Here is a 27083-nt window from a genome sequence, read left to right on the forward strand (position 1 = left end):
TTGATGCAAGGGTTTTTGAACCAAGCCAAATTTTTGCCCGGATAATGTACGGCCAACCGTTGACACTGGTGCCAAAATGAGTCCAAGCCTGTTTGACACGCCGGACCAGCCCCTATCAAAATCTAGAGGTGACTCATTACATCACACTTGCCACAGCATCAATTCAGTAGCATTTTAAGTAATGGATTGAGTGAATTACGTGTGAACTGATTAGGCACTGGTCGAATTTGAGTCCGATCGCAGCTAAAATCTAAGCTACCGCACTCAGATGGGGGGGGATGGATATCTACTATTAGACGCTTGTCCAAGTGTAACGCTATTGAAAAAAATAACTAATTACAAGATGCGAAATTCAAACTCAGCTCTCGCACAACTTCAACTTCACACGTATCTATCTATCAGCTTACCGTAAGTTCGCTAAAGTATGTCTACGACTTTGAATACTTCGACTGTGCTGCGCTTTCAAATCGCGAATATCTCCGAATTCGGCCTGCATCTTGAACAAAACCTCACTCCGCTCGACTGCGTCGTTAACAATTTCATTAAACGAATAAAAAAATCCACGAAATCTGATCCGTTCACTCGATCTGCGCTCTCCGTCAAACCGAACGTGACGATTTATCAATACGATGATATGTCGACCGATCGATCGTTATCTAATAAAACTGATAACGGCCATAAATAGATCCGTTCGTTCGATTTTCTAGGGAAACCCGATATTAGCGAGAGTGTCAACAAATCGGGACTTGTGTTTTTTAGCGGTAGGAAGATCTGATAGTTTAGTCCGTTATAGAAATCCGCCTGCCTGGCAGTACGTAGACAAACCGCGACGAATCGACATAACAATAATCCAAATTCGAATCGCGTCGTTCGTGTTAACTTTAGTCGGCGAAAACCTGTTTTTTTTTTTCAGTCCAGTCACTGGGACGACATGGTCAAAAACAAAATCGCGTATTCAATTGCGCGAGAACGTGTGTGCAATCGTACAAATGCAGCTGATCGACACCATACATATACACTGCTAGAAATGTGAGTGTGCTCGAGTTGTGCATGTGTTTATAGCCGTCATTTATTTTCTGCCAGCACTAGTGACATCTGGATGCACATTGAAATACTGACTGTAACAGCCGCAAAATCTAAGTGCGGACAGAATTATCTTGTCTCAACATTTCTTCGTTTGATTCCGTCAGAACACGCGCTGATTAGTCCGAATTTTGAATCAACAGCTCCATTTTTTCAAAGTAGAAAAATTAGCGTGAAAAGGAGCGTAAAAATTCAATAACCTTTCCAACCAGGCGGTTCTAGAAAATATATATATCCGAACTTTTGCTCGGAGCCAGATTCGTTATCAAAATTGTCAAAGGTTTCCATATATACTTTTACTTATTAAAAACATTGAGTATCATAAAAGAAGTGAACTAGAAGTCACAAATCTGAGATTGATTTTTTTCATCGTACCCAGCTATGAATTGCCGACGGCAGATAAATTTCTAACGAAAGCCTATCGATAAAAGTGATGCATATCTATAACGGACTAGGCTAAATAGACATACGGCGTCAAGTCTATTCAGAGGATATTCTCAGCCAGACTTACTTGAAACCCTGACTAGATGGTTCATGGAGCGAGCCTGTTTACTGATACAGCACTACGAGCTTGACAATCATGTAAATGCGTAAATTATATCATACTCGAAGGAAACATCAATTACTAATTAATCATATTAACAAGGCAGTTAACCATTTCATCTCCATTTCTCTCTGATCATAACAACGTAATTCTCATTTATTCATTATCTTTCAATCTCCCGCCCCTACGCACTCCCTACACATGCTCCATCGTGAAAGAAAAAAGAAACAAGTGGAAGTTGGCCTCTCGATGACACTGGTAGCATCTGTTCCTTCTACAAAATATCGGTAACAAACTATCATAGTAACTATACGCTGTTAATTAAGCGGGTGTTTCCTCAAAATAATGAAAATATATATATATATATATATATATTATACATATACATTATACATATATTTTGGCGCAAACAAAAGCCCTAAAGAGCAGGCAAGGCAGAAATTGATTGGCACTTTTATTAATTTATATGCTTCCTTAAACACATCATCCGTCATAATCGGAAATTTCCACCCTAAGGCCATATGTCATCCGTCTAACGTCTGCTGCCTGGGAAGAACACCACAGAAAAATAGTTGTTGTCGTTATCAGGGAGGAAGTAGTCATTGGTGAGGAAGCAGTGAACCGGGAAGGTTGGGCGAAGTAAGTGAGTAAGAGCGGGAACAGTCATCAGGATCAGGGAGAATGGGGGCAGTCATCAAGGAGAATGGGGGCAGTCATCAAGGAGAGTGGGGGGCATTCATCAAGGAGAGTGGGGGCAGTCGTCAAGGAGAAAGGAGTTGTCGAGGAAAGGCAGGCGCTGTCATCACGCCATAATTGGCACAGTGTCGAAACAGCATTTTAGGTCTTCGTCTTTACAGGGATTGCGCCGCTTATATGTGTATATTTTGTCCTAAGATAGGTTTTGTGTCCATAACTAGCGTATTTACACCAAAAAGTTTTATTCACGCATTGATTAAACAAGTTGAAAATAGCTAAGATTTTCTATGTATTTTCGACACCAACAAGAGTCACTCAGATTTCATACATATTACACATAATTATAGAATGGATTAAAAAGTTCTGAAGTTCTCGCTAGAAAAAAACCTCTATGGTTTCCACTGGGTTTTTGTTAGCAAATAGAAAGGGAGCGGTCATCGATTGATAGGGAGGTGGTTGTCAAGGAGCAAAGAGGAGTCAGGAGAGGGGAACAACGATCAAGCAAGAGGGAGCGCATTGGAGCGAGTAGGGAGGTGTGACGCAGTTGTCATTGTCGCGTATTCGGAAAGGGGGAACGAACGGAAACCCATCGGGAAGGCGGTTCTCGCATCTGCAGTAAGAACGATAATGAATACACGCGTTACGGCATTCATCATCGTTAAACGTACGACGCTAATTCGTGATAAATCATTCGAAAACATGAATATTTGATAAATATTCGATATACGAAATAGATATATTACATGGAGTCGCGGTGACAGAATGCTATGATTTATTAGAATAAGATCGCTACTTGTCCCCGCTAGCAATTTCTTCCATTTTTCTAATCTGTCTTATCGGTAATAAATGAACAGAACTGACGTTGACAGCATTTTCATGGCACATATTCCGGACGTGATACACAGTTGAGGTTTCGGGTGAATGTTTTTTTTCAATCCCAACCGACCGATATACAAGACACGATCATACAGAGACGATTTGGCCCGGGATAACTTGGCACGGATCAGGCCCAACCAAATTTGGCCCGTGCCTAATAAGTGAGAGCATCAACAAGCAAACCACTCAATTGATACTAAACAATGCTTAACCCTTTCAGTGCTGACTTATTAATACCCTATAGGGCTGGAGATAATTTGTAAAATTATGTATTATTCCACCCTAGTATGTTGAACGAGGAATACCACTATAGTACGTCTACACCATAGCGCGTTACTGATATTTCACTATGTTTGACAGGTACTGCCATATTTCAAGAGAGATAATTACTAATGACATCAATACACTGCAGTGCAGTGTACTAGCAAAATCCATCACTGATTTATACACCGCACTGCGGTGTAGATGCACTGAAAGCGTTAACTAACGTCTCATGAATAGACTGCTGAATTGAATCAATAATATCACAGTCTTGTAGCTCTAGTGACGTGTTCCTATCCAAAATCTGTCAAATAATAGCTATTTACCACCTGTTCCGATTTCTGAAAACGTCCTACCTGTCATTTTAATGAGCACGCAATGTAAGAAATAGATCATTTTCATTATTATTTATACACATTTCAATGAACGCTTACAACTATTATGAGATAATGAGTGAACTGATCGCTATTTGTCTGTCCACTTAGTAATTAGATGTGTTCTCGGCTACACGATAATTTCCTCCTGATTCCACGTTGTAATTTGAATTGAAGTGAAAATATATTAATTATTAACAATGGAATATTAACTATAAGCTAATATAATGAACATCCTTTATTACTGCGATCACGATCGCCTTTTTCTGGTACAACTGTCCATATGGGTGCCAAATGGGCCCGTGCCTGTTTGGCCCAACCAAAAACGTTGGACCAGGACCAAGGAAAATTTTAGCACCGGACAAACGATTGCGTTTGAATTTGTAACAGGTTCTGGATATGACACATTTCGCTTTGTTTAAATGAAAACTACCTACAATCCAAGTTGCATCCCAAGATTAAGTGAAGTTTGCTGCCTCCCCGTAAACGATGAACCTGTGCACAACGAATAGAACGAGCAGGCTATCATCATAAATCCGCTAGTTCATATCATCGTGAGCTGTTCCATTACGAAATCATTCGTCGTTTCGTGATAGATTTTCCACAAGTGTCAAATACTGATAAAATGCTTGACGCCTAAAATGACAGTGTAATGATGTGTCGACAGCGAAGTCGGGCGGTAAGGCTATTAGGGTGTAGTTGGATGATATGTTAATACTTTCCATACTCGCGTAACAGTAACAACAGACAACACCAGCATCAGTGAGCCTTAGAAATGAAGCATCGTGATCACACGACAATTTTTGACCCGCGCCAAATTTGGTTTAAAAAAAACCTCAGCCTAGGCCCACACCATATTTTAGCCCGGGTACAGTATATTGCGTGTATAGCTGTGATCACACAAGCGTTTTTGGCCCGTGCCTTGTTTGTTCCCACCAAAAACGTTGGACCAGGCCCGAGCCAAATTTTAGCACTAGACAAATGATTGCGTTTGAATTGCAACTGGTACCGGAAATGACCTACTTCGCTTTGTTTGAGCATTGTTTAATATCGAGTGAATGGTTTGTGTGTGAACGCGCTCTCTAATTAGGCATGGGCCAAATTTTGGCTCGGGCCTGATCCATTCCAATTTGGCCCGCGCCAAATCATCTCCGCGTGATCGCGGCTTTAATTGCAACTGGTACTGGAAGTGACTCACTTCGCTTTGTTTAGTATCGAGTGAGTGATTTACATTTGAACTCGTTCTCTTATATGGCCTAATTTGACTGGGGCCTGATCCGGACTAATTTCCCCGGGCTAAATTGTCACCGTTTTATCGCAGCTGACATGAAGGAATCTGAAATCTAGTGAAATTGAGATTTAATCTTCTTGGCTCAAACCACAACCCCATCTTCTGACGTGTCATTTTTAATAGTGCTTACAGCTTAGTGGCCATCATGAAGGTTTAAAGCCGGTATTAATGGGCCATTACCTCCGACAGATTGGATATATACTATGTCATATTGTAGACCACTGTTATTTCACGAATTTTCTTGAATTGATTATTCTTCTTTTTTCGAGCAAGGAATCATCGATCAAGAGTCTCGCTGCAGATATGATTTAAACCGATGATCTCTCTAGACCAAAGAAACTATGACACAGATGCAAATCTGGATCAAATTTGATTACGAGAGTTGAACATTGAAGAATAAACTACGTGGCCTAAAATGCATAACTGTGTAGAAGCACAGGAATCAAATCTTGGAACCTGGAATCAAATCCTCAACTAAATCAGTGGAACTGGATTCTGCAGGTGAAAGCTAAGGCTTAAACTGCATAACCACTGATGATATAGGTACTGGTAATATTCACACTTACCTGCGTATTCAATGAAACGATCATGTAGTTCATATATGAAAAGAGAAAGAAAATAATAAGTTATCAACAAATCAATCAATCAATCAATAAGTCTGAAAGTGATTTGTTTTTCATCGTATTGGACTAAAATGGTTCATTACAAGGCAAATCGAAATGGTTATTATATATGGCAAACAATTTCCGATGAATTCTATGAATTCTCTGCAGTCTGGAATGTCGAGATGTAGGTACGATTCTTCTTCGATACGTGATTAGAAAACTCGCGACGAATTCCATTCCAATTTCATTCGGCGACCGTCAGCGCCGCGGGGCCGTTCGAATCCGTGCTTGATGAGGACGATAAACTACCTTGACAACACTGCGCTCCGTCGTCTTATAACTTAAAGCTCAGTTCGATTTCGCCTGTTGTCGACGGCGCCGAGCATTGATTGCAATTTCACTGCGAAATCTACCACGCGCACACGCAACTGTAACGATCTGGATGGATGGATGGATATCCATTTTGATTTTAGGCGGTTTCTATAGATTCGTACGCGTATTCGTGAATCGCGTGCATGATGATTTGTATTTCGCACTTGGGTTTATATACGGCAGTAATAAATTGAAATCTAATTCAGGTTGAACCTTACACGAATGTAACACACGCAAAACACAGATATTCCTCGACCCCCTCCCACCGCCCCCCGGGTATTTCTTATGCCTTTGAAATCTGAATCACGAGATGACATTCTTCTGAACTATAGCACGCAATATTCATCAAATTTTAATCACGTAGCTTCGATGGCTTGAAACAGTTGCAGATATGATATGTATATGAACCTCGATCACATGAAGACGATTTGGTCCAGATCAGACCTGAGTCAAGTCTGGCCCATGCCTAATTAGAGAGCGCGTTCACTCGTAAACCATTTACTATAATAAACAATGCTCGACAAATGTTCGAATCTTTTGGTTCAGCCAAATTTGGCCCGAGTTAAACAGGCACAGGCCCATTTGGCACCTGTGCGAATGGTATGAGCCTAATCCCCGCATAGGCCATATTTGGCCAAAAATGCTCATGCAAATATTTACAACTGAAACTGTAGGCAGAGTTTTGGTACAGCTTTGTTTGTCAGTCTAAGTAAGTTGTTTACGAAAAAATTTGCATCCTTAATTGGATTTCCAGCTTTTCTGTCAGGACAGCTTATCTGATAAAGATTCAGATGTATATATATATATATAAATGTATATATATCTCAACAATTAAGATTGACAAAGATGAAGGCATCCATCAGCATAAAAAACGTGATCAGTACACTTAAAGGTTAATACTATTTGGAAGGTTGATGCTATTTGGATCGCCGCGCATTTTCGCCTGATCCTCAATACATTTTTTCGTAGAAGCCACACATCCTGTTGAATTTCCGTCGATTGCTTAAAGACTCGGCCATAAACATTAAACACCGCAGCTTCATCGTCGCGCGTTGTTTTTCGACATTTTCCGCACTCGAAAAATCGGCGTAAACATCCCTGACGTCAATCATTACATCACCGCTCCGCGGTATTCTTGAAGACTAAAAGCAAACACAGATGACGGTGAACATAAGAATCTCTCGACTCGGTTTTTTTTACGATTACGATACCAATGGTGCATCGCGACAGTCGCATGTAGCAACGAAACCATCTACTACACACATCATCGTTCGGTAATGAATGTCCGAAAAAGCAGGACACACAGATGACTGTTTTCCCAAAGAAGCAGTACGCACTCGTATGAACCATCATCTCCAAGAGTGTGGCGATGGGAAAATACCGTAGTCGTCTTGACGATTCGAGAAATTATGCCACCGTTCCTATTTCAGCTTCGATGAAGTGTTCAGCAAGCATGGCAAAGCGTAGTTGTTTTTCCATCAGCAGCAAAAAATTTCGAAACCCAAGAACGATTTCAACATGAAGGTTTATGCGATTACTACGAAGGCAATTAGACCACGAAACACAATTTCCTGTCATGGCACGAGTTATTGCTAGAGCATAGCACAAATGTGCGGAAGCCGAGCGACTTAAACTGAGCGACGGGTTTGAAAGGGAAAAGAAGAAGTTTTTTGATTGCTTTTATCATTGCATAAGAAACTTATGGGGGAAAAATTCAGAAATTCTAGTGAAGAAATGGTCAACTAAGGAAGTAGGAATATTTCTAGTAGATTGATCAAAATTGTACATTGCCACAGACAATCTAAAGCTACGCTAGCAATACCTCTCAGCCGAAATATGGAGGCTCTACAAATATGGCAATGGCAGCCAACTTGGATGACCTACATCGGCCAAACACCATATTATATAGGGCTCATCTTCCCTCCATCTATAATCAATATACCAATCTATGAGAAAATGGAAGAACATTGAGACTATATACGGACGGAAACAAAGGTCCATTTTCACACAAAAATATCGCTGTGGCAGCCATCTTGGATGATCATCATAGGTCAAAACCAATATTGCTTATCTTCCTCCCGCTGCAAAGCCCAAATACAAAGTTAAAAGAAGATCAGTTATCAAAACTGAAGACTGTAGGGCGGTAACAAGGTCCATGCATATTTCACGAACTCCGTTCTGGTGGCCACCTTGGATAACCTACATATATAAGTCTACAGCAATACAGTACGTCCTCCTCACATCCATCAAACCTACCAAGTGATAAGAAAACTGAAAGCTGTAGACAGTAGAACAGGCTCTTACTGGACCCCCAGAGGGATGGCCAAAGGTGACGAAAATACCCCGCAAGGCCTATCAGCCTAAGGGTAAAAATGAATTTTTGACATTAGTTTCATAACAATAAAAAAAGGTGACAAATAATACTTCCAGCGCAGAGAAACAAAAAAATGAGTGCATCTTCAATGAGTCAGTCTATCAGCAACGCATAAGGTATAAAGTGGCGAAAATCATCGAAGCCTAGAGTTCAGGCATCTCGATTGCTGTAAAATAACACTAAAACACTTGAACGGGAACCTCCCAACGGAATGTGTATGACAATAATTACGAAGACGCGACCATATTTCATTTATCGTCTAGCGATATCGGTTGTCAACATCGGCCACATCGGAAGCAGTTTCTTGTTGATTTATCATAACAAGGCTGTAATGACTTCTAAGTGCAGTCGGCGAGGCAAGCATCCATTACGAACAGCAATTTGCTCTTAGGACAATAATTCAAGACTGGAGTGGCAAAATCTACAACCACCTGCTTCAGTAAACGGATGAATAGACCCGCTCCGGCTTTCACCTGTAGCTGTACAATAGTTCTAATAAACCTCGTCTACACTAGCGCGTTGTACCCAGGTTTCAACGTACCCGGGTTCAATGAAAACCCGAGTTCGGGGTGAGTAGCGTCTACACTTAACACAGTTACGATTTTAAGAATCAACATCTGTAGTGCAAGTTCAATGTCAATTATGGCACCCGAACCCTGCACTGTATGAACGCGGGTTCACTCTCTACACTAGTAAAAAACGCGGAGTTTTAGGCGAACGCAGGTTCAATGAGTGTACCCTTCTTTTTCAAGAAGATTTTCTAAAACCCGGGTTTTGCGGAAAACCCTGCATTGAACCTGTAGTTCGAGCGTAGTGGAGACGCATAACCCGGGTACAAAATGCTAGTGTAGACGTATCTAAAGTTCGCACAAGTCTCTGCCAACTATCGATTGGAAGAAGCCCCCGATGATACCAGTGGATTTATCCGGCGAGCTCAATACAGACTGTATCACGGTGTCAGCTGAATCTACAAGGTTACACCGGATAAAATACCAGTTGTCGCATAGTTCGACGAGAGATTCATACCGGTCGCGAATACCAACTAGGGTTACGTTAATCGGGGTTTCTTTTTTCAAGCGCATGCCGATGATTCCGTCGCTGTAATTGACGAAAAACGACATAACACGGCACTATTCATCGAAATTCGTGAATAGGGACGATATTCGAAACAACACGCCAGTCTGCAATGCCCAGCGGCAATGTCAGTGACTCTCTCGTCTAATAAGCCGGCAAATATGTATAGATCCTCGCGCAAGGATTCGTCGGCGAGAAATTCACGACCGGCGACTATTTGATCGCACCTGGTCGACAATCACATCAAAGAGCGCGGAGGAAAAAATGACCACAGTCAAAGCAACACATTCGCATATCGAGATGAATAGATCGAATGACCAATTTGATCATCAAGACAAGTAATAAAAGTATGAAATATATTCTTTTATCTCTCGATGATCAAATTCGATACTCATTTTTCTATATCATTATAGATATCTAGGCCTATAGTGATTAAAAATGAGTTGGTAATCTTGGTTTATCTTCATTTTCAATAGGCAATTGGCAGTATATATGCCTATAAGTCGAGTAATGACCCTCACTTGGTTTAAACATATCGTGCCCATTCATATATTCATATGCTCAGATACATATTCACAGTGTCTCTACTTTGCCATTGTTTTGTTCTGCCAGCGATGGAGGGAAATGTCGCTGATTGTTGATATGCCAGCGACATCGGACCCTTCGCCGTCGGTATTCAGGCCCGTTGATTGACGTATCAATACGTGGCCATCAAATTCGACATGTAAGCGAAACCTCAGGAAGCATTCGGACACCGGGGCATATTCATAGCGCTTCTATTTCGCTAGCTCTTTGCAATTGACAAGGGAGTAATGGCCGCACGTGATCAGGGTTTAACATCAGGCAAACATCAATTAGGGCAGTTTTAACATATATAGCGCCGACAATCCGGCTGGCAGCATTTAGGGTTTAACATTCGTATTATCATCGATAACACCAGTAATCTTTTTCTATAGACAAAAAACCTGCTCGTTCATTCGGGAAATGGAGTTTCTGCCGAGAATAATGCATTATCCACAACCACCAGTGACAGACACTACAATTATGACGACGACGACGACGACTACAACATCAGATTCCAGGGTTGCTTCGCTCAGAGGTTCGAAGTTAATCCTCTATATACGGAGAAACTCGCTGCCAATAGCCGAAGGTGCAACATTCATTGACGTATGAAATTCACTGAAGACATCTATACCAAAACAAAAATGAGTTGGTTATCTGGGTTTAGCAACAAATTACAATCAGCAATCGGCGAAATATCAGATCGAGCTATTAGATCGAGCGATGACCCTCTCTCAGCTTTCATTTGAACATGAGAAGTCATGATCGCACCATAGTACCCTGTAGCCGAAATTACAATTCTTAGAATCGAAATCTGAATCAGACAAGACCGTGGCTATCTGTAGGGGATATACTATCAGCGCCAAGTTTCAGAGAAATGGAAATGTGACAATCTGCGATATCAACAAATCAACATGACTGCCAGCCATTCTTGGAATGCAAATGACTTTTGTCTAATCAAGAGGTGACTTGACAGCAATGCCTAATTAGCAGCATCTGACCTGAGGAGATAAAACGGCCAGGGAACGGAGACAACAATTCCAGCTGGATACACATTCAAACGCCTCCCCCAAGTGTCGTTGGAATTCGATACTGTCGATTTCAGTGGCATCAATTCCGAAAATCGATGGCGACAGAAACTACAGATAATGATGTTATCGCAAAAATGTAAAAAATAACTACATTTTCTCAGGACTTACTGAGAAAAATAAAAGACTAATTGTGCCCTAATTTTAAGGTGACAAGCCGTAGGCGACAACGGTTCTCGGGCTCACACTCAAACTCGAACTCAAACTCTGCAATTACCATGCATTAGTTTCCATTACTTTATGAACATGTTGTACCTTGGGCCAAGAGCTAAATTTTGTTCAGACAAATTTTAGAATTTCGACCCCATTTTTGAGTTATGATGTCATTTCTTAGATCATGTTTCAAAAAACAGATTTTAGTGCCTAGTTCTGCCACTGGGCCCATTCGAAGCCCTGCATAACTTGATCCCGACACCAACATGGTACCCAAGCTTCATCAAGATGGGCCCACTTTTAACGAAGCTAAGTAGCCGTAAGACAGACAGAGACAAACAGACAGACAGGCAGTATAAAAATAAGAGTCTCACGGAAGCCCTGGAACCAAACATATTGTCTCATCAAAGTTCACATTTCTATGGAGCATAGCAGTAATGCCTTTCGAGGCTATTTACGATGAGACAACCTTGTTATTCCTTGTTATGATTTCATAATTCATCATAACACTAATTACCTACTATGAAGCCGACTTTATTATGCATCCCTATCACCTATCACGCATAGGCTCTCAAAATGCTGACACTGTAAACAAACTTGGTATTACCTAAAGGAAGGCCCATTTCCTGAAAATATGTCGCTTAATTGAAACTGCATGTGTGTTCGCATCTCCTGGCCCATGAATGAAGTGGTTTTAGCCTTCATTCATCCTACACTTATAGTTCAGCACACTCAAATTTACGACAAAATTCGAGTAAACAATTTTTCATAGTACATGTACTTTTTTCTGCATTATGAACAAAAAATCTTTCACCTTAAAACAATGAAAATTTTTTTTGTGGACCATTTTTGTGAAAGCAACCCAACCAAAATATCAGAGGTTTCATCATAATTTGGTACAATTTATGGTATCCAACTGACTGGATGATACCTGACTGACCACAGATAAGCCCGAGCGATAAGCCTGATGGATAATCATATCGATCCATATAAATCGGAGAGCTATCAGAAATGATGTAATAAAACATTGATCTTGCCCGTATCCGGCTATTGACATTTAGACAATTGTCGTAACGCACCATTAATCAATGAGCCCCATGGGAAACTTTCTAGTTGTTTCTCGGAATAACATCATTCATTACACGCTACTCTCTCCCTCTCCCTCTCCCTCGCTCTCCTGCAGTTAATGATGTCATAAATTTAATAAAAGAACTACAATCGAAATATATTATCAACTTCATATAGGAGATATAAATCAGCGGTGCAATACACGCAAAGCCTCACTCGTTGTAATAGATCGAAAGGTACTGAAATGAACAGCATTTACGAGCAAAATGAACTGATCACTGATCATAGGCAGGCTTATAGTATATATCAAATTTCGCAAAAGCACCAGAGTTACTCGCAGCTGCAAGGGCTTTCCTTATGCAATAAAATCAAAGATCATTTTAACGGTTAGCTGGAGCAGTGCATGTTAAACGACAACTTATGAGGTAAAAGTTAGAAAATTCATCAAATTTCTTGAATTTTTTGGTCCATTTTTGCAACAGATTCAATGACAAGAAAAGGTACTTTCTGACTTTCAGAAGTACACAAACTTCTAACAGCTGGTGGAGCTAAATAAATACAGTAGACTACCCTAGCCCGTTCAACTTGGAAATATTTTTGTGAGAATATTTATGAAATACATAAGATCCAACTCAGATATAAAGTCAGACACAATGTTACACTCTCAAAGGGTCCAACTTGAGCGGAGTCAACTGTATATACATTCTACTCTGGATCATCTGCAGACAGGTCGGCCTGACATCTATCAGGAAATTGAAGAGTGATTCCACCAGGAATGGTGCTGCTCTCTTTCCGAGTAGTTTCAATAATTCATTCGCAGATATGACACAGTTGTCTCGTACCTGTACCAACAGATGTCTCTGCAGTACAAAAAGAAACGGAAAGACGTCTGGCGGCAATCCAAGCACCATGATTTGGTCATAAGAAACAGAAATTCAATCATTTGCAAATAGTAGATTAATAATAAGGCATTCATCTTTTGCAATATATATGTTTGCGTGGTCATAAATGAGTTACTATTTCAATTCCATAAAAAAGGTGTCTTTGAATGGGAAATACGAATTTATCATGTCTATGCAACATAGAAATCTCGCAAAAACCACAAACCTCGCAATGGCAGATCCAGAAGGGGCACACCCGACGTGCGCCCCCTCTTTGTTTTCGGCCGACCAAAGATTTCAAAAACATATCTATTTTCTAAATGAGAATCGTTATGATTTAGACACGAAATTATCTTTTGAAATTTTTAGCAAAAAGGTTGGATGCTTCACCATCCTGTACTGCGTATCCGACTATCACAGTTCTTAATTGGTCCATTTGCGCACCCCCCCCCCCCCATTCTCAAAATCCAGGATCCGTCCCTGATGAACTCGGATACAATTCATCAGATATAACAGTAACAGCGGAATAATAAGTAAGACAATTAAATAAATCTTATACTGGATATAACGAAAGCATATATCCTGTTCTTGTTACTAGTTTACTATAGCTGGATGTAAGTAACTTTATTTCAAATCTCATAGTCAGCATATTAAAATTGTGACAAAAATGAGTCCCGATACTAAAGGCATACCACAAGGACTGGCATAACTGATAACGAATTGGTGATGAATCAATCAAAATAAAAGCATCGTTAGCGTAATTGCCCACCTCGCCAATAGAAATTATGATCGCAGGGCAATGCTTTTAATCAAGATATATCGAAAATGTAACCAAACAATATGGTAAAACAATATGGAGACAATGTTTTAATGCTTAATTCCGGGATGCATTAATTTATGATAGTTTAGGTGCGGGGTATATGTCAGCTGTATTACATCAAATATACAAGATAATCATGTCAACAATGATTCTACAATTTTGAAATCGAACATGAGTATTTTCATTGAGAATTGCACATGTTTGTTTGACTAAATAAACATTCTGAAACACAAATCTTTAATGGGTGGACCAAATAAGAATAACATAGGTCCTTCACAGTTCTGGCAAGGGGTAAGCCATGATCGTAAGAGCATTTCCTAACAAATAAGGCATGTGCCAGATAAGGCCTGGACCAAATTTTAAGTATGGGTCAAATTAGTCCATGAAAATGCTATTATATTTACCGGGGGATTTTTACCTGTTACCGGCAAAATCAAGTCTAGTCTGACCCGGTCCAAATCGTTTGAGTTTGATTGCGGCTGTAGTAGTAAGAAGCAAGCAACGGCCACCATCGCCTGTGTGTACATATTATAATTCAATCAGTACGATGGGTAATATCTCGCTTGATTTAATTTACAGCGGATACCTTAAGCTAGATGTTAGTCGGAGTCAATTCGAACTTCGTGTAACGAACAGAACCGAACTGAGGATGATGCACGAATGATCGGAGACAAGAGCTTACATACATACGCGCGATTAGATTAGACGTAGGCTTTACACAGTTATGAATACAACATCATCGAGGAAGACTAATAGTATGAAAAATTGCTAAAAAAATCATATCGATCAAACCAGCTTACGCATTTACTCCAGGTAGTGTAGTGTAGAAAAACCTACAACATTAAATTAAGGACAGAGATAAAAGCGGCGATCACAAGAGGATTTTTACCATGGGGATTTTTACCTAAGGGATTTTCACCCAGGGGATTTTTACCACTAACCGATTTCAGTACGGTACTAAGAGTTCACACGGTTAATATTATCAAAAACCGCACCAAAAACCCGATCTCAGTACGGTATTGAGCTGACCGCGTATTGTATCGGGGGGGGGGGGGGGGTGGATGAGTGCCATTTATTCATGCACGTGTCAGGTTTTACCCATTTCTAACCTAAGAAGCCACTAAAAAGAAAGAAGATATATAGACCATTTTGGCCAGGTTCTTACATCATAAGCATTAGTTTATCAATGATTTCACATAAGAACTGTCGAAAGAAAAGAACTGTTTTTACAGCATTAATGGTAGCCGAGCTATTGTCCTACATAAACAATTTCAGCTCGAAGCTGTTCCTTTAAAAAGAAGAAGAAAGACGATCGTCGACTACTTTTTCCCTCGCGGGGAACAACAGCCACGTCGCCAAAGATTGGGACACATTAGGGCCTAATCTTATTACGTAGTACCTTGATCACGTTTTCCTGAATGCACACTACCGAGTTCAATTCAATTACGTTTACATTTTGTATACGAAATGAACCGAAAACATTGTAGATTAAGTAGCCACCTAAAACATACCCATGAATGGATCTGTTTAGATAAGAGAGATGACTGCATGAACATCTTAAATGACTTTTGTCAGGGGTATAAACAACATTCTGACATTAGCCTCTCATTCATCTTCATCCCGAAATAAAAGCTTCCGCGGAGATCTGGAGACCAACCAACGAACGTCATTAGCCAAAACAATCGAAACAACAGGCTGTGTCAGTAAATTAGATTTGCCCGTAGTTTGGCGGCGCGACAAAGGAAGACACCCAGAATGACCACACCGATTGAGCCAATTATCTTATATGTCTGATAGTGCTGAAGTCGATAACCAATGCCATATAAAGAGTTTACAAAAACAAATTGCACCGACACAGACCAGCAGGAAGCCTACTGGCTAAGCTAACCTTAGACCTGGGTTAACGCAGTATGGAACCTATGTCTAGACTAAAATGCTGAAGCGGGCGATATTTTTGATAGCTGCGTTCACACTACAAAATCTCCTACAGGTCACAGAGAATCGGATATCTATTGTTTTGAAAACGTCCTAAAATTTACCATTGATTGTTGAGTTATCATTAAGATATGTCATTACTATCATTACTATGTCATCTTCAGGAATGAAGATCTTTAAGATATAAGTTTAGAATGGACTAATTAGTGGTAGTCAACGTGGCTTTACTTGGAAGGTGAAAGTCATGCAGCGCCCATTACAAGATTTCTTTCAGGTGGTAAGAGCTATGGTAAACCGTGGACTCTAAAACGATTTAGAGTCCATGGGTACACTAGCCGGAAAAGCACACTGTCTTAGACTTAACCTGAGCCAGAATCATTTATCACGCACAATGCCGTGAAATCTACACCCACCAGAAGACACCAAAAACGCATCAAATGTCGACAATAAATGAACTTGATTGATTCCGTACGCAATAATTTAGTGACACAGATAGGTGGTAGGCGTTTGGGTCGTAAACCTTCCTTCGAAGCTCTCACATGAGATGAAGCAGGCTACCGGCGAAGCCTTTTGCATCAGATACTAAGCAGGTTTACAAAACTGTGATATATATTTTTGTATTAATCAAAACTGTTGCGGCGTGAAGGTGATTATCTGCGATTATCTACGAGAGCGAAGTTCCGCTGCGTACGAGTCGATGGCAGAATTTACAGCGACCATGATGCAGGTCGTTCATCTGTGTACGAGATACAAAATACATATTATCATCACATATCATATATTTAGCAGGACTTGGACCACAACCTAAAACTAGAGCTGCATTAACAATACCACTCGGCCGATGAATTTTTTTTTTCACATAAAATGGTTAAGGCTGCTTCAGAAACTGTACCCTGCAGAACAGGGACAGGGTATTATTTGACCCTATAAGACTTCTAGACAGACGTCCGTTCGTATGGCCCCTTATCATCATTCCATACATGTTACATGCAAATATGAAGGCCGTCTACTACACAAACTGCATTATGTATGACAGGAACAATGTATTTTGATAATTCAATACGGCCACCAGGCAGCCATCTTGTACGTGGATTTAACTGGAATTGATAAAGATCGTCACTTTCGAGCCACATACCCATTTTGTAGCGAAGGATGTGAAGAACAGTACTCTCCAGGATGGGTAAGTGGTTTTTGAAAATCCAATATGTCTGCCAGTCAGCCATCCTGAATGCACTTATAACCGAAATTGTCAGTGATTTTTTATCTGCATACCAACATCTTTCATGTTACAACGAACGATCTACTTTGGATACTGAACCAGGGAACAGTATGAGAATCTAAACCGCCATCTTGAAGAAAACTATGACCAAAATTATAAGACATCTTTAGCTGCATAGCATGCTCCTTTGATATTAATATTAAGGCATTACTTCAAAAACTGCATTCCATATGCTATGAACTAGAACAAAACTTTAACCCTTCAGATTCCATGTATCATATGGGGACGTTCTTAGAATGCCTATTAAGCGCAACACCTGTGGATGGACACGTAAGTGTTTCAATCATTCCAATTATTATCTGTCGGAATGTGAGCAATCGGCGGCACATACGAGATTTCAGAATGAGGCTTATCAGACCACGACTGGGATACCTGTGGATCTGATGGTTAATTAAGTAAGTGTCTCGCCCCCTAAAATGACAAACAAATCTAGTCAAGTTTTTGCTATGACACCCGTTTACAAGGTGGCTCTGCTTTTTACGCAATGAATTGAAACTTGACAACCGTCGTCTATAAATAATGAACACCAAACAATGTATACAAGCTCTCTGCACCCCATTTTCCATTACCTCTGTACGTTATTGTACTAACTGTCCCCATTACCCACCACCCTACTGGCTCAAGCTCCACCACTGCCTTAACTTTCTCATCCAGAACTCTAAATCAATCTTCATCCTTGAAATTCCATCCCACTGCCAACTTAAAAGTTCACTCCCTCTCTGCTCATTCCCTCGCCATGTTTTGTCACAATCATTTTCTATCATGTTATTGGTAAAACAATTACTTTTATAATATCAACAAATCATATTTCAAGTATGCTTTATTGGCTACAAATGAAATATTATCAAAATTACAATGAGAGTAACGGAATTTCCAGTAAAACCCTTCATAATACATCGTATAACCACTTACTGAAATAGTCAAACATATGATAAACTACCAGTTTCCTCTTATAGCAAACATTTCATACCCTGCAATGGAATTTCGGGATGAAAAGTGATACCATTCATTCCTAATCGTCAATTGCTAGAAATTGCCTGCTCACACATCAGTTTCGTTCCTCAAAGGATGTCATTTATATCTCAACCCAGTCAACATAAATCACCATGTGATGTCGATGTGACATGTGCCAAATAGTGAATATCAGTTACCAAACGAATGATTTATATCTACAAGACAATGTTTAAACTCGTACAGTCTTCTACATCTGGGAAAATGCACTAGTTCATGCTCCCGATCAAGCTTTGAAATAGTTGCAGTGTATTGTACAATAGGTTGATACATAATATGAACGAAAAAATAAATGAGCATTCTTTGAGATTTACGCAGCGCATCTTCACACAGGTAGTAGAGACCCGTTAATATGGCTAAGTATTGCAGGAAATTCAATTAGAAAATCGTTTTGGGAAATCATTAGAAAGCGTCCAGATTGAACCATATGGCCGATGTTCATGTCTTGATTAGATTTCAATCGGCCGATCGATGAAATAGATTTTCGATTTTCTAAGATCTATAGCGCGTCGGCTGTTGACAAGCTGTTCACGATGAGGTAGATATTGATTCCGTAGTCAATGATTATGTTCAAAAGGTTGTCAACTTTCTAGTGAACCGGTGAATGCAGCGATTCTTCCATCCGTTTCCCAAAGATTCGTCAACATCGATCTCGGTAGCGATCATCTTCGCGACGTTTATCTTGTAGTGAGTTCACTAAGGCCAAGGTCCTCTATTGATCTCAAATAGAGTATCATAAAAAACCTACTTCAACTCTGATGTGACTCGACAAACACTAACTCCGTGTTTGCTTGGTAAAAATATGTCGCCAGTCTATAAGAAGTTCAAGCCTGTCAATATGCTTATCACATCTATGCTAGACAATGCACCAATAGCATTCCATTATTTGAAAACTGGATGTTTTAAAAACAACTAAGCTGCCTTTCTGTTGAAATCAAACCCTGAACTTAGTGGCAATTGCATGAGCGTATTAATTGGCCTGTGCGAAATAAAGCACAGAACAACCATTCACACAGGTGCCAAATGGGCCCAAGCCTGTTTGGCCCAGGCAAGAGCCAAATTTCAGCACAGGTCAAATTATTCCATGTGTATTGCTACTAGTTCCAGAAGTCTCACTTTGCTTTGTTTAATTAAGAATTGTTTAGTATCTAGCGGATGGTTTGCATGTGAACACGCTCCCTAATTAGGCCAAATTTGACGGCTTTTACTAGGGGCGGAATACAGCACTAGGCCGTTCGTTTAACCTACGAGCAATGAGCAATCATTTCTCGTAGGTTTAACTAAGCGGTCAATGGCATCATAAGTACATGCAACAGATTATGAAAATGACGTTAGGGATTTGAGATACATGTAGCGAATTATGAACAAAAATCCTATTCAATTACGAATTCAAAAACGCATCAGTAGTTGCAAATCCCAGTCAGGTCACCATAAAGTGCGTAGTTGCAAAATCTCAGCAAGATTCAATCAGACATTAGTTTTTTTTTCTCGAATATACAACTCCTCGGGTAAAAGAATTAAGCACTGAATGCCACCTTCTGGTGTTATTGTGGCAATTATGATAAGCCAGTGGTGACTTTGATGAGCACATAAACACACCAGTCGCATATACAATAGCTTCAAAATTGTCCGACAAGTTAACTGCAAGATTACCGGCGCGACACCAGTCAGATGTTATTTTGTCATAAAATACACTTGGCACGATGAAATATGCATAGAGGGGTTGTTCCTCTATTTGCCTTTGATTATTAACCCTAACACACAATAGACATCTCCTCTGCGAAAAGCGATGCAAAGATAAAAGGTAACCATAATGACTCGAATGCAGCCTATGATAATGCCAATAAACCTGGTAGGCTAAGCAATGAAACTCATCCCCTCTGCAGAAAGCAAACAATGATTTCATAAAAAAACGATGAGCGGCTGATATCACTTCGTAATTCTACGAGCCAAAAAGCCTTGGGGCGTTAAGACATGACAAGGACTGCATCATCATTTCGCCCACCACAAAATCCGATTGATCAATTTGAACCCGGGGATATTGACAATGAATAATATGGAATTCAATCATTGATGGGTATACCGCGCAATGAATTCAATTACAAAAAAAGCAGCTCACATGGAAATGACGATCGCTGGCCGTAATTTTTTACGACGCTCCAGAGAGTTTTCAGTAGGTAGCTCGATGGGTAAGGAAGAAAATGAAAACTTTGCGAGGTTATGAGCCCGAGGTTGATTTCACTATCAAAACGTAGAAGACTGTTAGAATTGTTTTTGCGGCGATACTGATCATGCTTTAATCAGGACAAATAAGGGTACACAGGTACTCCCTGACACAGATTCCTTCATAATTCATATCATATCATCATCTTTATTTTCCTTTACAATTTCGGTTACATATAATGTAAAATCATTGTTACTTGTAATACACTAATAGGCCTATACATCAATACATCTTTTTCAGTATAAGTAAATAAATAAATAAATAAATAAGTGGATTCATTTCACATTATATGTAACAGAAATAGATAGGAGGGAACAGTAAAAAGCCAACGCTTGTAAGAAACTGGCCCCCCAAACCCGTCCAAGTAGACCGAATTAGTGGATGTCATGACCACTATTAGGCGGTAGTATTGCTGGTGAATCGTAATTGTATGCAAGATGACTGAACGATATACATTAAGATGCCACAAGCTGCAGAAACCAATTATGGCTGCTTCGAAACTAAATCTTTTTTGGAATTCCTTCATGCTCAAATCGAAATATAAATAAGATATGAGATACGTCAGCGGCCTAAATGAATTATCAGTTGTCAGCAAATTCCTTCAAGAAAATGATTTTTTGGAAATCAGACGCCCGATGATTTCTACTAAAGACGCAACTGTTTACTGAAGAACCCACACGGAATCAGTAACGATTCAAAAAAGAAAATACAAGAGTCAATCGAAACGATCATTTAATTCTATTGAATCGGCTATGTTTAATCAACTAACAACTTTCGCAGGTCCTCCTATTTCGGTATCGCAATGATGAGACATTCTGAAACTGACGCGTCGAAGATGCAGTCGACACAATGTTAACAATGCATAAACCGGATAAATCTGTGTCAGGGCGAACGACGCTTACAGCAAATGAGCAGCACGATTCGAATTCGAGATTCTGAAATATTCATCAGATCACAACTGTTGGCGATGCAAACAGGCGTTAAATCATCAGGTGCAATTATTAGATATGCGCAGGGGGCCGTGACGAGTGTCTTTTCTAGTAATTGCATTGTCAAATCTTGGGACCAAGCATTGATTTAAATATAAGATGAACTATTCACGACACTGCATTAATGTGGAAGTGTATTTCAAAGTGAAATCTTGTCAATCCTGGGTACACTTTTGTGTGATTTTACTTCGCATTTCAATATCCTGTGGCAGAGTATAGGCATAGATCCAAGACATGCAGGACATCTGCCGTAACTATTTATTGGATAAGTTGGCAAAACGATCTAATTGCGACAATTATTTTTCTGATCAAAATGACAGGAACTTCAAAGAACTTTGAAGAAGCCGTATCCAGTTTCAACGGGAGTCGACCAAAGGCCATTCCAGAACTCTACGATAAGCATATTCAAACATTATCGCGTTTCAAACATTTCCCAGTAGAATCCCCTTCGAAGCAACTCACCAGCAAGTAATGAAACCGTATGTGGAATTCCCATAAGGTCGTAACCAAATGCAAAAACATTTCTACCACCACGGCATAGTTAGGATTGACTTTTCCTTAGATATTCATCTCTCTTTCTCTTCCTAGCGCGCATGCTGGAATACAGCAATACATCATTAACACGACCAATGACATTGTTGTCTTCGTCGCCCCGACATTGAACCTTTAAGACGAATGAAGATACGCCTGAAACCAAATATAAGTATCGCTATCGTGACAAAGTTCACAGAATATCATTAATGAGAAGATATCAACAAAAACCCTGAATCCAGGTATGTGCCCTGTACCGGTGAAGTCAATATGCTCGCCAGATCAGAAGTCACAAATGTGCCATCGTAATGAAATCAACTTCGATCCAATTGACGAATAGATATCGAGCACAAGCTACTACAATTTGCTTCAGTGACCAAAAAGACGCATGACTGCAAGCTTATGAATTATAGATTCTTGAGGCTGGAACTGGGTCCTTAACTCTTTCAGTGCTGACTTATCAATACCCTATAGTGCTGGAGATAATTTGAAAGTTTTGGAAGATTCAACCCTATGTTGAATAACGGCAATACCACTATAGTGCGTCTACACCACAGTACAGTGTAACATTAGTTTCTGATATTTCACTATGTTTGACAGGTGCTGCTATCTTTCAATAGAGATAAAAACTAATTACTACTTACACCAATACACCGCAGTGCGGTGTACTAGCAAAATCCATCACCGATTCATACACCGCACTGCGGTTTAGACGCACTGAAAGGGTTAAAAAACATTTTGTCAATACCAAATCAGATGAAATAATCGCCAAAACAATTTCAGCATTAAATAATCATTACTAATTAATTGTGGTGCCAAAGACCGATTACGTTTTATCCTAGACCTACAACAAGACCTATAAGCTTCAGGGATGCAAGTTTCTGAGCAAAGTTAAGTATGCATTTTTCACTTTACCCCGAAAAGGGATGGACAAATATGATAACGACTACAGATATTAATTAGTTAATGTCATTCCAGAAAGCCGGATGGCTCAAATGGACATGGTTCTCAGGGAAGAGAGCTTTCGTGAGAACGAAACTTAGAAGGCGGCTACTACGTTCATCGCGTGCTTTCGTTCGATTTCTAAATTGCTGCGTATACGTTGAAGATTGAAATCCATTAGAAATGATTCAATTTGCGACGAGAATTAACTCTTACAGAAAACGCACAGGCTACATACATGCGTCAACCTACAAAAACATTTCTACTCATCAAAATAGTCATTCGAATTGTAACCACCACGACAGCAGTAGGAGAGGTATGTAACAGTATTCCGTATATTAGCCATCACCAAGAGAGGCTCCACGGAAACATTCTTCACGAAACCACTGACCGAGGAAATTAGGAATCACGGTCATTTGAAACATGTTCGGAATGTCTTGCTGCTTTTGGACACAATAATGAACGATGGCATCTATAGCCACAATCGCACGGAGACGATTCGGCCCGAAGTAAATTTGTCCCATGCCTGATAAGAGAGCACATTCTAACATAAACAACTCACTCGATACTAAACAATGCTCAAACAAAGCGAAGTGCGTCATTTCCGGAACAGTTGCGATGCGCACACAATTTGACCTGCACTAAAACTTGGCTCGGGTCTGGTACGACGTTTTTGGTCGGGCCAGACAGGCACGGGCCCATTGGCAACCATATGAATGGCTGTTCCAAGCTGAATAAAGCATGGGCCATATTTGGCCTGGGTCAAAATGCTTGCGGCTTATGCCGAACATTGTTGAATAGCTGAAGAAGAAATGGATTGAAAAATGAATAGAATATTTGTAGCAGAATTTCTGCACCCAGTACTACAGTTAATGCGGGGATTAAGTTATAATATCTAATTTCAACCCGAAATCAACTGATCTGGTCCCTTTTTCTCAATTGATCTCTTCGCATGATAATAGGGAAGGCTCAAACTCAAGCGATACACAACAATTAACTATCAGTCTCAGTACATGAAAAAAACTCATTTAGGAGCGCAGTTGCAGACTTTTTACCACTCACGCAAACCACCTGCAAGGCGCTAATCCGACCATAGCAGGTGCATAAAAGATAACTCAATCACCTAGTCGACTTAGTATCAAAAATGACTTAATATTTCTAACAATAAGGAAGCGCAATTTTCACACTATTGAAAAACGAACGTATTCCCATTCCTCGAGTGTACGCATTCATAACTCTAATCTAACTGCAGATACAAGTGCGCCTTGAAGCGAAACTAACAAGCGAAATAATTTCCACAAGGCATCGTTAACATTCTCGGAAAAACGGTTATTAACGACGAAATCAGGTTGAGAAATGCCTTTAATTGCGTATGAATAGAAAAGTATCATTCGGAGCTGTTGGCGTTCAGTCCAATTATCTCGCCGATGCTAAATGAAATCTATGGGCACGTATATGTCAATTTAATGCAGCAAAAAACTTGCGCATTAGCCGCTCAAAATAAACACGGTTTCATCTTTTATATGACACTTGATGCTAGTAATTGATGCACTAATGGCATATGTGTCCATTTGTATTATACGCGTTGCCAACAGAAACTTAATTGTACTTTACCCTTGTTGACGGATGATGTTAACCTTTATCAGCAGACCAAGCTTACGTTTACCGAATATACAAGACACTTCGAACGAAAAAACTAAGAGAAACAGTTTAGGCTAATCGTGAAAACAAAAATTCATTCAAATGTCAACCATCGTATTTACGGCGAATTTCATCGTTAAAAGTTTAACACTTTCAGTGCATCTACACCGCAGTGCATCGGTGATGGATTTTGCTAGTACACCGCACTGCGGTGTATTGATGTAATTAGTAATTAGTTTTAGTCTCTATTGAAAGATGGCAGCACCTGTCAAACATAGTGAAATATTAGTAACTAATGATACACTGCGCCGCGGTGTAGACGCACTTTGGTGGTATTCCCGTTATTCAATACACTAGGGAGAATTTTTCAAAATTTTCAAAATATCTCCAGCACTATAGGGTATTGATCAGTCAGCACTGAAAGGGTTAACCACCTTTCGCTAAAGGGGTTTAACGATGATGAATTACCATATTCGTAGTAGTCTTATATACATTCTTTTCAATGGTTGAAGAATCAACTGAGCGAGTGAAACAATTGTTACATATACACAGCCCCACCCAGTTCTTCACTGTAATAGTAACTTCCTCTCTTTTTTTCTCCTCGAATGAAGAAAATCTATTGCTTCGACAGGAAAACACACAATAAAGCGCGCCAACCAATTACAAGTGACGAAACAAGCAAATTCATCATTATTTCTAGCATTATTCATTAATCGCACTATAATGGGTAGGCTACATCAGTATAACATCACCTACATGGCTTGACATTGCATCTGATTTAATTGTCAGGTATTTTGATCCAACAGGTGAACCTTAAGCCTAACTCAGGTCATATAAGGTCCGACCCTGATCTCCGGAGCTTCAGAAATCGACACGTGGGAGATCAAAGTTACTTGAAAATGAACTAAGTTCATCTGATATCTCTGTGGCACCATCTGACAGGATAGTGTGTCTCGGTGCCCCATTGACCCGACAATCTGATATGAATGCTCATGAGAGCGAAATGCAGATGATCAGATCGGTATTACCTGAGTTATTATCTGAGTGTTTGGCTTAGCGCTGTTGTCAGGTACATTGGTAAGACAGGTGCAATTGTATCAATCGCGTCCTTATCAGGTGCATTGTATAATGCAGGTAGATCTTCTGCCATCATCAAGAACATTGTTCAATAACGTACCATGCATTGTATAGCACCTTTGTCAGGTAAATTATACAATTAAAAGAATGATAATTTTGGTCACCTTTGGTCACCAACTGTTATAGCTTTGATGGAAACAGCATTTAATTTACAGCCGTCTACCGCGGCCTGAAGCGGTTGCATGTGATACGCTATGTATAGGCGGTATAACGGTGTGACATGAAATGTTCTCAACCGATGATAAATCTAGCCATTAATATCTTCAATTGACGAGCGTATCACCGTCGAACTACCAGAAATAAATGGGCGCCGATGATGTAATGGGCTGGAATCCGCGAAAAGATGAATCGTTATTATGTACTAAATGTTGATAATGATTCACGACAACTTTGCGCATAATACGGAAATATGTCAATTATCGGATCATGGAGAAATAACCAATCGCTTTACATCGTTGATCGAGGTTTCATCAAGTTTAAACTAAGTGTAACACGTTACAATCAATAAAGCAAAGCAACAAACCTCATCAAATTTGTATCAGTATATTGATATGTTTACTTCTGAAAAGTGTGAAAACGTCTCAATATGGCATGTTACGGATGTCGAAATTTCACTAAGTTGAATGTACTTTCGTAGTCCATGGAATTTAGTTTTTATATTTCCCCTTAAGTTTTATGCCAGATGAGAACATCGAATAAATTTTCAAATCACGAGAAGGCAGCTTCAATTTGTTTTCAGATTTTTATCACCAATTATAAAAAAGGCAATTTGGAAATTTCAATGATATTTCGTCCGGATACCTGAAACTCCTCTCTAAATCAACCCGTGATTAGCAGCATACAGTAGATAACTTATCAGAAGAAAATTTTCAAACTGGAGAAAATGACATTCGATAAATATTTCATTTCTTGATGGGAAAATTACTCTTGGTTTTAAGAGTACATTTACGTCAATCGGTGTACTTTAAGAACAAAAAACCGACAGCTGCAGACCGGTGAAATAGAGAGAAATAAAAGCAGACAGTCGTATTTGGACATTTTATGCAAATAATCATACTGCTGAGAAGGAGGAAATTTTGCACTGAAATTCATCATAAACTAGACAGCTGCACAGACGAACATAGCAAGCTGAATCTGCGAGTGGTTTCAGATATTATATATTCCAAGATCAAAAGTGCCGCAAGATGAACGGAAGCCAAACTATATATCTGTCATTGTTGACAGATTTTCAATCATATACGACTGGTCTGTATTGATTCAGATGGATCCCGCT

At 39.7% G+C, this 27083-nt stretch overlaps 1 protein-coding gene across 3 annotated transcripts in view; it reads right to left on the reverse strand.

Annotated features, from left to right (window-relative positions):
• LOC141900544 (3',5'-cyclic-AMP phosphodiesterase 4C-like) overlaps positions 1–27083 on the reverse strand; it is a 162308-nt gene that overhangs the window by 107478 nt on the left and 27747 nt on the right. The window contains exon 1 of one of the 3 annotated variants that reach the window (XM_074787491.1): positions 408–716. The exons of the other annotated variants lie outside the window; for them this stretch is intronic. Coding sequence (XP_074643592.1) covers positions 408–496 — 89 coding nt within the window. The 5' untranslated portion in view covers positions 497–716. Of the gene's footprint in view, positions 1–407; positions 717–27083 lie in introns of those variants that run through there. 3 annotated transcript variants of the gene reach the window in all.

The sequence above is a fragment of the Tubulanus polymorphus genome, chromosome 2, assembly GCF_964204645.1.
Source record: "Tubulanus polymorphus chromosome 2, tnTubPoly1.2, whole genome shotgun sequence".
In the NCBI taxonomy this organism is placed as follows: domain Eukaryota; kingdom Metazoa; phylum Nemertea; class Palaeonemertea; order Tubulaniformes; family Tubulanidae; genus Tubulanus; species Tubulanus polymorphus.